A 9,960-nucleotide genomic window follows, 5' to 3' on the forward strand; every position below is an offset into this window, starting at 1 on the left:
TCGGTTTTGCCAATATACAACTAGATACCGACACTTTTTATTTGAAAGTTTCAAGCTCTTTGAATGATTTTAAAACTTATGCTTTTTAATTTGTTTGAAAGAGGACAATGACCTTTGAAACAAGCTTCTGCATACCGTGATGAACGATATATACTGTATGTATTTTGCGTTGAGTCTTAGTCTGATATGAAAACCTGAAAATTATTTTATGAAAGCAACAGTGTCATTGCTTCCTCAACGTCCCGCGGACAACGTCGCCACCTGCTGTAGAGAAACGAAACTCGCAAGTGCCATGGGAGATTTCCTGCAATGGTTGAAAGGTTATTTTCAGGCAGAAATTTTAGGGTGACTAGTTACAGTGACTCATTAACTCGTGGTAATTTACAGGTGCATTTAGTGATTCGCATTTTAGGTTTCCAACGTGATTCTACCTTAAGTGTTCTGTGTATCATTTCGTCAATTACATTTGCGCAACAGGGAATTATGAGCTAAAGTATGTTGCGTTGGAACATTCAAAAGTGGGGCATTATGAGAATTATACTAAAGTCAGCGATGTTTTGGCTATTGGACTATTACACTATTTAGGTCTCCTTTCGGCATCAGCAGGGGCACTCCTGATGCACTCCTGATAAGTAACTATTAGTAAACTATTTGCATGCTGTCCCACTCTCTTGCGCCTTATTTCACCTACGGCGGTCTGATATCGAGATGTACGAGTTTCATGGAACGCGGCAGTAGAATGGGCGTGTCTAATGACGTATCCAAACTCCGGCATGTTCTCGACGCTCTATTTCTTCTCTCAGCTGATTGTGACGTAATGCGCACAGTTTAGACAGCACACAAAGACGAAACGCGGCCTAAGAACCGCAGGTTTCCCCCACCTTGCCACCGGTGGAGAGTACCGAAAGGCTGTCTTCCATGCTGAGGGGGCGGTGGAGAGACATTTTAGGGAGGAGACTCTTCAAGAGACACCGCTATCTCTCTGTCAACAACGGCCGCTTCTGACAGGCGGACACGGTAGGTCAGGTTACACGCTAGGGGGGGGACAGCTATTTGCCTTTTAACTTTTGTACGTGTGTGTCATCAAAACACCAACTTAGACTAATATTTGTAGGCTCAAGTAGACAACGTGTACAGGTTTGTGTGAGTGGGACGCCATTGCTCTGGAAATACACTAATGCTGCTCCCAGGGGCCTCGGTGTTGCGTTCAGGGCTTTACCATCACTTTGGAAACCCCCACTCAGTGCTGGTCGTCAGTTGGCATGAAAGTCTGACGGGATAAAATAGTCAAATCATACTTGTGCTCTTGCGATTGTTTGTATTGAGATACATTTAATTTCAAAGGATAAAAAAAATCTGACTCTACTGAGTAAATGATGTCACGTTTTGATTGAGAGTACTTTTAATTATAGTGTTTGGTGGGAACTGTTTAAACTACAGTATAACCACTCTCACATGGGCAATCCTGTAAGTTACTAAACTATTATTAGTGGAGTGCAATCGGACACCAGTGAAAACGGCAATAATAATAAGCAATACTATAATCCATCCATCCATTTTCTATACCGCTTCTCCTCTTTAGGGTTGCGGGGGCATGCTGGAGCCTATCCCAGCTGACTTCGGGCGACAGGTGGGGTACACCCTGGACTGGTCGCCAGCCATTCACAGGCAATACTATAATAATACAAATAATACTCTTACATGTATACAACAAAAAAAACTGTTGTGCAAAATTGTGCAATAATAAGGCTTACATGCCTTGGTGCATGTCAATAAATTGGAATATCGTGAAAAAGTTATTTGACTTCAGGAGTTTAGTTCAGAACTAAGAGACCAGTTAAAGACTCAGGAAGTTCTTGTCGCTCATTTGCTAATTAGAGCGTGCAACAGTTTTTTACTATACTGTATATTCAACTTTTTTTAATGAGATACAGAAATAGGGATATTTATTAGACACATTTGCATGCACATTTTTAAAATGGCTAAAAAAACAAACCCTGTTATACTTTTATCTAAAAACAAATCTTTGTGTTGTTATTAGTTATTAGTATCAACATTTCAGCAGTTTCTTGTTACATTATTCCTTTTTGCTCTATTTTTTTTTTAATTGCTGTTTTTTTGGTGTTTTATTTCCACAATGTGCCACAGGCCCATAAAAAAACGAGCCATGGTCTGCAAATGGCCCCCGGGCTTCACTTTGAACACCCCTGGTTTGCATATTTCACCGGGAAGGCGAAGTGTTGCTCGTCATGACATGCTTGTAGAGATGTCTTGTACTCTTCCACACGACGGGGGTAATGCACACTACCCGGGCTTGTGGAGGTGCCCTGCATGTCTGGATCTCTGCTTCCGTGGTGAAAATCTTCACCTTTCGTGACCGCTTGGACTTGATTACCAAATAAATACATGATGCAATAAACAGTTCCTGTCTTTTATTTTGAATAAACTAACAGGAAACATTGTAGTCAGATGTGGGAGTCATCCGTGAGTCACGTTGATCTTATGACAAATGACAAAAGTTGCATGCATAACTACTGCATTCATCTCCTAATCTGCCGTTTGAATTCCACATAGTCATATTTTGTTATTTCAATGATGGTAGAATGCATGTTTGTCCTATCAAAGTTCATCCTTGACATTGTTCCAAATAAAACTGTCCTAGATTCCATCCCAGGAGCGGCGTCGAGAGGGGTGACAGGAGGCGACATGGTGGATTACTACAACATCTTAGGAGTATCCAAAACAGCCTCTCAGGATGACATCAAGAAGGCGTGAGTATCCCTGCGTCTTCTCAAATGTTAAGACTCGTTGTAAAAAAGCGCGATGTCACAAAATGCTTTTTCTTTCTCTCTCTATGCTACTAAAAGTATATTATTTTTCCTCATAATATTACAAGTTTATTCTCATCTAATTGCCATTTTTTTCTCATTAAAATACAACTGCATTCTCGGAATATTACAGCTTTTTTTCCATTTAATTTTTTTTTTTAACTTTCCAACTATTTCAATTTTCTTCTTGTAAAGTTTTTCATAATTATGACTTTATTCCTATAATTTTTTTACTGTACTCTCGTAAAATTATAACTTTCTGCAACCTAATTTAAAAAAATTACAATTTTATTTGTTGTTTTGTTGGCACTCATAATATTATGACTTTTTAAAAATAACATCTTTTTTTAACTTTATGCTAGCTAACTACTTTTTTCTGTTAATATTTTGACTTTATTCTTGCAAAATTACTGCTGATGTTTTTCATTTTTGCTGGGTTTTTTTTATATCAATTTTTTTTGTAGTTTTTCTTGTTCAATTATATTTTTAGGATGTGCTGCTGGCCAATAAAAAAAAACAACTGCAGGCCACAATTGTGTATATATACAGTGTGTGTGTGTGTATATATATATATATATATAGAGAGAGAGAGAGAGAGAGAGAGAGAGAGAGAGAGAGATAGATAGATAGATAGATAGATAGATAGATAGATAGATACATAGATAGATAGATATACAGTATATAATGAAATAAATATAAATAAAGCCTCTTATAATGTTACAACTTTAAAAACAACTTTTTTCCCATTCTTTCTTGTTAAATTATAAAAAATAAAAAATATAGCCACGGGGCACACTTTGAACACCCTTGTTGTATCAAAAAGATAATGTTCAATTTTGACTGTCTGTTTGAGGTATTAATAAAACAGTACTCAAACAGTACTACAACAGTAATCTTTGTGTTTTTGTATGACCTCAGCTATAGGAAACTGGCACTAAAATGGCATCCTGACAAAAATCCAGACAATAAAGAGGAAGCGGAAAAGAAGTTTAAGGAAGTGGCGGAGGCATATGAAGTGCTCTCTGACCGTAAGTCTTGGAGCATGTTGACATGCGGGTCATGTCATACTGTATATCTGTGACTAAAAATCCTCATGTGGTTTCACTTCTTTGTTTTTGTTGTTTGTGTGTATGAGACATATTATGACTTTCACTGATGATTTGTGTTCTCTTGTGCAGAGAGTAAACGTGACGCCTATGACAGATATGGAAGTGATAGAATGAGACACTCAGGTATACTGTAGATAAAAGGGCTTGTTGCCTCCTTTACCCCCTTTGGGATCTCTGATGTTATGATACAGTACTTCTACTTCTTAACCAGGACAGCTAATGCAGAACACGCACTGGAAGTAGCAGAACAGAGAGAAAAGATAATGACCTAGTAGAATTGATAGTGTAATGGTACAGCTGCTAACTTTTAAGGTAAAGGGTATTGGTTCCAAAATCTGTTAATATGTTATTTTGCACAATTGGTATTACTCCAAAAACATATATGAATAAAATTCTGCTTAGGGCCCCCATATGGCCAGGGGCGGCCCTGCTCGTAACTCTTTTGCCTTCTCAATTACTGGTTTTGTTTTTCTTTTGCCCATGTTGTTTTATTAATGTTGTGCCATTTTCTTTCCATTCAGGCTCATACAGCCCAGACTTTCCTTCAGATTTCCCAGGGTTCAACTTCACATTCCGCAGCCCAGATGAGGTTTTCCGAGAGTTTTTTGGAGGCCAGGATCCTTTCGCCAGCTTCTTTGGTTAGTCACATAATGAAAGGGAATGCCTGTTCCCTGGTTGGCCAAAATGTACTTTCTTAAAATTGTTTGCACATGAAATAATAACAATAAAGGCAAATGTAACAAAGAATAAAAACATTGTGCAGGGGTTTATGCTGCCATCTCCCATCTAATCTCAAAAGTGGAGCTAACCAGTCATGGTAACAGTTGTAAGTGTTTAAGGATACTTTTTATTTATAGCAGCAATAATGAGTGTATGAAAAAATGTACATACAAGTCAGCTAAATAATTATTTTGATAAAATTGATAAAATAACATTTACTGTTAAAATAGATGCACACCGTAAAGAAGCAGTTATTCTAAAGGGATTTTAGTGTGTATTGACTGAGGGATGTTTGACATAATGGACAATGAAAGTGTCTTTTTACCATTTCTAAATATGTTATTTTGCAGGGACAAAATTGTGGAAGCAGCAAAGCAGTTTGTACAATTTGTTCATTGCTGTCTCTATTTTTCCTTAGATGAATTCTCATCATTTGGCGGTCCGTCTTCCCGCATGGGGCCCAGTCGGTTCTTTTCGTTCCCTTCAGCAGGAGGTGAACTTTGCACACATATCACATTGTTGTATATTACAAAATACAGGTGGTCCTCGGGTTACGAACCACTTGATTATGGCCTTCCAGCCACGACACAAGCAACCTTTCCCTCTCGACCAACACGCTGCTTAGTTATTACTGTGCTTTCATAGGAGCAGATCCTTTAACATTCTCAAGGATATGGTCATTATCCTTAAGGATGGTCGAGTGGTTAAGTTTCAAAAGTGCGGCCAATATTAGTGGGTGTTTCTCCTCTCTCTGAGCTTTTCAATTCCTTTTCTTCCAGGAGATCCTGCTTTACGCTTGGGAGAGTTAATGAAGTTGAAAGAGTTAACTAATAAGTAATGTTATCCTTACTCAGTGTAGTTGCAAATGAGGCACACACTCTGTGGAGTGCACCTTCATCCACCGTGCCCCCCTGTAACTAGGTCCCGAGCAAGTCTCATGTCAGTGGACCAAAATTAAGTTTTTAATTGATTTATGGGAGCACGTACGTAACCATGGAACATCGTAACAAGGAACACCATAAACCGAGGACCACCTGTATAAGAAAATGTCCAAATTCTAAGCCCTCTTTTCTCTGTTCTACTTCTTCTTCAGCTGAATTTACATCATTTTCGTCCATGGGTGGTTTTCCTGACATGGGCAGCATGGGCGGAGGCAATTTCAAGTCTGTGTCTACGTCCACTCGCATCATAAACGGCAAACGCACTACCACCAAGAAGTAAGAAATGTTTTCCGAAAGTGAAGAATGACTTCTATGCAAAGCCAAAAGCAATTTTACATCTTCTTTTTGTTTATCTCATATCCTTATTTTAGCTCTTTATATTGCTCGTGGAATGTGTTACAGTTTGTATTTACAGTGGAACCTCTAAGGTTGAATGCAATCTGTTGCCAGATGCTAGGCGACTTCCGATTTGTTGGAATTTTGAATAAATTGTTCCCATAGAAATGGAAATTGAGTTACAGTAATGCCTCGCCCGTTCGCGTTTTGAATTTCGCAGTACACTATCGTAGTTTTTCAAAATTATATTAATTAATAATTCATGCTGTTCTATGTGTGTTCTCTGAAGAAATTAACCACACACACACATAGGGCTGCAGCTATCCAATATTTTAGTAATCGAGTATTTAACTGAGAATTTTTTTGATTGAGTAATTCTTAATGAAGCGACCCTGGATAGTGACATCCCAACTGGTCCTGCAAGGAAGCGCCATGGGGATGATGTTGCCCACCCTCTGGGTCTCGTGGATGACTGCGTCTGTGAAGGACAGGTTCTTCCTGTCCTCCACCTGGACCTGTCGATCCCCGATCACCCTGTTCAGCTCCTCACGGACCGGCTCTTGTACCCAAAGATAGAGAAAGATAGAAGATAGAAAGATAGATAGAGAAGATATATACAAAGAAGAGCAATTATAATACACAAGAGAAAATAAAACATTTCACTAAATAATGAACGACCAATTGGTTTCATTTTTTAGAAAATCAACTGTTTTATTTCTTAAATTCACATGTGCATATGAACAAACATAGGAACAAACTATTATTACATTTTACATTACTTGTATGTTGATGACAACACACACACACACACACACACACACACACACACACACACACACACACACACACACACACACACACAATAAAGATGATTAAAGGATTCCTTGGCCGGAACCTGTCTATAGTGTCCACACTCTATCCATTCTTCACAGAGACTGAGTAACCACCATGCTTTGTTTGGGCACTGGATTCTGTGGACTAGTTTGCTTGGCGCACTGCTTGGGCGTATTTTGCTGTGATTGTTGTCGAAAACCGAATCCTACGAAAACCGAAGTTCCACTGTACTTTAAATACTGTGAAGAAGAGAAAATGCTAACACACACCAACAGAATTACTTTTTCATATGCGTACTTGCTTTTAGGATTAAAGAGAACGGACAGGAAAGAACAGAGATCGAGGAAGATGGCGTCTTGAAGACTGTGCTCATTAACGGTAAATTGATCACACATTGTTCACATATTGGTCGTGAAGAAGTCCAACTGGCTTTATTGTGTTTTTCCCAGGTGTGGAGGATGACATGGCCCTTGCACTGGAGCTGAGCAAACGAGAGGGCCTGCCTCATCAAACATCGTCAAATCCTTCAATCCAAAACAGATCACCCGTCGACGCTGGAAGAACCCGGTCCGGTTCACATTCTGCAGGCACGCACCGTTCATTTAGCGCCACCCCCTTCTACCACTACGGAGGCATTGACGCCGGCGAGCAAGATGAGGACGATGAAGATCTGCAGATGGCACTGGCGTGTAGCTTGTCAGAAATGGAAGCCCAGCAGAGAACAGCTGCTCCCGACTTCATATCAGGTGCCGGGGGAGGGGTCAGGGCTGTGATTGACAGAGCTGGTGGCCACACAGGAGGCGGGGTAGTTGAGACACAAAATCCAAACACAGGCACTAGTGGCAAAAGGGTTGAAGGGGAGAGAGAGGATCATGTGGGAATGGATTCAGAGCCTGGAGACGCGATGGCCCAAGGCCCTGCCATACAGAGCAGCGATGGTAGTGTGAAAAAGAAAAAGTGTTTGTGCCTTGTTTGCTAATGCAGCACTGTGTGAGTTTGATTGAGCAGCCTTATGTTTTTGTACGTCAGGAGATCAACCTGATCTCAAGGTGTGAAATATCCGACAGCGTTACATGTTGCATGCACATAAACACTAAAGATTCTTGATAAATCCGTGCAGATTTGCCAAATTCTCGTTCAAAAAGTTCAGTTCAACAAGAGACGGGGTTTTCCAGGTGTGTGTGTGTGTGTGCGCATGTGTGAGAAAAGGCATCCTTTTTTGCATGCATGTGTGTTTTTGGGTCAGTTGAGACCGTGCTGTAGTATTTGTAGCATCTGACTCATCTTTGAGGAGAGTATCAGAAATCTGACACATGCAGCCCAGTCCAGCATAAAGGATCATGCTTGGACATGCCTTCTTAGCAGGGTGAAGTCTACCCGGATTCTTTTGTTCTACTAGCTGTGAAATAATGCTAAGAGTCTCAAGTAAGGTTTACAGTAGATACAAGCAATTGTAATGCCAGCACTGGAGAGAATGGTCAGCCCAACAGCCAAGGTCTAGCGAGGCCCAAGCTGTCTCTAAAGTGAAATTGAGTTCCTCTTCCTCATAAGCCAGCTGTGGAGGTGGTCTCAATGATCAGGGAACTTCCCGTTAATTGTTTGTTGGTGTATTGGTCTGATCTGGTTTCACCTAATCCTGGCTAAGAGAGCTGGGCGTCTCAGCCAGGCAACAGAAGGGTGACTCATAATGAAACTTTGTGTGTGTGTGTGTTTAATTAAAAAGAACAGGGTGCCTTTGTTCCAAATGAAAGGTCTTGTGATTGTGTTATCGCTCTGTTGTAGATAAGCACATACATGTTGCACAACCCATCCAGAACAGAGTGGGAAAGTATTCCATTCCTAACGGACACAACGCAAGTGTGGTTTATTAAAGACGTTCTCATCGTCCAAAACTCACCGTTGAGACATTGAACATTTGAGCATGTTCCTTTGCGAATAACTTAACTCATAAATCCTGCATACGTTTCTCAATAAGGAGAACGGATCCAGTTGATGAAACAACAAAATGCTAAATGCTTTAACATGATCCAGACTTGTCTGTTTTTGTGCCAAGCATTGCAACTGAATGTAAACATGAGGGGAGAGAAATGGTTTCAATTTATATGCTCTTGGTGCCTTTGCATGCCTTAGTAACTCCGTTAATGGCAGATGTGCCAAACCTGACAAAGCATAAAAAAAAAAGTTACTACAGTTAACTGGTTGTAGTGTTTTATCTTGCAAGAAAGCAACATGCTGTGTGCTGACTCAGTGAATAAGTGCCAAAAACCTAAGCTATTTAAACATTTCTAGATACCAGAGGTTCTCATTTAGTGTTTGTCGTGACCCGCTGTCTGGGAAGCACTGCTATATACAAATACTGAAATGACACATTTAGTAGTACTCGCTTGTCACATATGCAGTATGATATAAACATTAAACATTGCCAGCGTTTTGCTGTTTCTCGAAAGGATAACGTCATGACAAACATGGAACAAAACATCAGCGGAACAGGATAATCATCGCAAAGTAAATGCTTTTCATTGTACTTGTCAGTTTTGTTGTCTCTATGATGCAATTTGTTCAAAAACCAATAACAAATAAAGGTTGAGCCAAAAGAGGAGTTTGGATATTTCATTTCATCCAGATTTGTGAGAAAATTGTAGTTTTTGATAAACTCTTCTGATCTTGGCAATATTTTTGCTTTTTCCTTTCTTTGTACATTTGAAAAAATAACTTTCTTACCATTGCAGACTCAGACTTTGAGGCCTTCACCAGCTAACCTGATCGGCTCGCGCTGCAAACATGCTCCCCATCTTTCGGTAAAGTGTGCATCATTTGATTCACATGCCTTGATTCATTTGTCTTCATAAATCAAATTTCTACTTCTACAGGCCCATGATCTGTCTCTCTGCTCACCATGGTTTGTACTGGTTACAAAAGTCTGCTTTATACTGTACAGTATGGATGTCTGTGAATGAAGGGGGAACGACTGGAATTTGCTTGGATCATCTCTGAATCGAACGATTCGTGCTGTGTTGTAACGAATTTTGTGAAGAGAAAAAAACATCTACAGGCTACGAGAAAATGTATCTCAACAATTATAAGTTAATACCAAAATTATTTTAACATATAAGATTATCTTCAAGAGGGAAATAAAGCATTTCCTTCAGACTCTGTCTGCTGCGTTTACTTTGAGGCATAAACACACCAAGA

At 39.8% G+C, this 9,960-nt stretch overlaps 1 protein-coding gene across 6 annotated transcripts; it reads left to right on the plus strand.

The window, feature by feature from the left end:
- The first annotated feature begins 760 nt into the window (after window positions 1-760).
- On the plus strand, window positions 761-9,891 carry dnajb2 (DnaJ heat shock protein family (Hsp40) member B2). Of its 6 annotated transcripts, none has more exons than XM_054787746.1 (12): window positions 761-1,017; window positions 1,583-1,668; window positions 2,663-2,771; window positions 3,747-3,856; window positions 4,007-4,060; window positions 4,459-4,575; window positions 5,076-5,150; window positions 5,751-5,874; window positions 7,076-7,146; window positions 7,218-7,514; window positions 9,498-9,566; window positions 9,639-9,891. In XM_054787746.1, exons 3-11 carry the CDS (start codon window positions 2,707-2,709, stop codon window positions 9,524-9,526), a joined length of 942 nt encoding a protein of 313 aa, XP_054643721.1. In that variant the 5' UTR covers window positions 761-1,017; window positions 1,583-1,668; window positions 2,663-2,706; the 3' UTR covers window positions 9,527-9,566; window positions 9,639-9,891. The 6 variants fall into 6 exon arrangements, with proteins under 6 accessions (XP_054643721.1, XP_054643720.1, XP_054643722.1 ...); XM_054787745.1 differs by having other exon boundaries at window positions 1,583-1,630; XM_054787747.1 differs by having other exon boundaries at window positions 1,583-1,630; window positions 2,675-2,771.
- Window positions 9,892-9,960: the final 69 nt, after the last annotated feature.

The sequence above is a fragment of the Dunckerocampus dactyliophorus genome, chromosome 9 (assembly GCF_027744805.1).
Source record: "Dunckerocampus dactyliophorus isolate RoL2022-P2 chromosome 9, RoL_Ddac_1.1, whole genome shotgun sequence".
Classification (NCBI taxonomy): Eukaryota; Metazoa; Chordata; class Actinopteri; order Syngnathiformes; family Syngnathidae; genus Dunckerocampus; species Dunckerocampus dactyliophorus.

Bases quoted from the DNA above. Each gene is read 5' to 3' on its own strand.
- dnajb2 (XM_054787746.1), top strand. From the start codon at position 2,707: ATGGTGGATTACTACAACATCTTAGGAGTATCCAAAACAGCCTCTCAG. The intron at 2,772-3,746 runs GTGAGTATCCCT...GTATGACCTCAG, and splicing joins CAGGATGACATCAAGAAGGC to CTATAGGAAACTGGCACTAA. The intron at 3,857-4,006 runs GTAAGTCTTGGA...TCTCTTGTGCAG, and splicing joins ATATGAAGTGCTCTCTGACC to AGAGTAAACGTGACGCCTAT.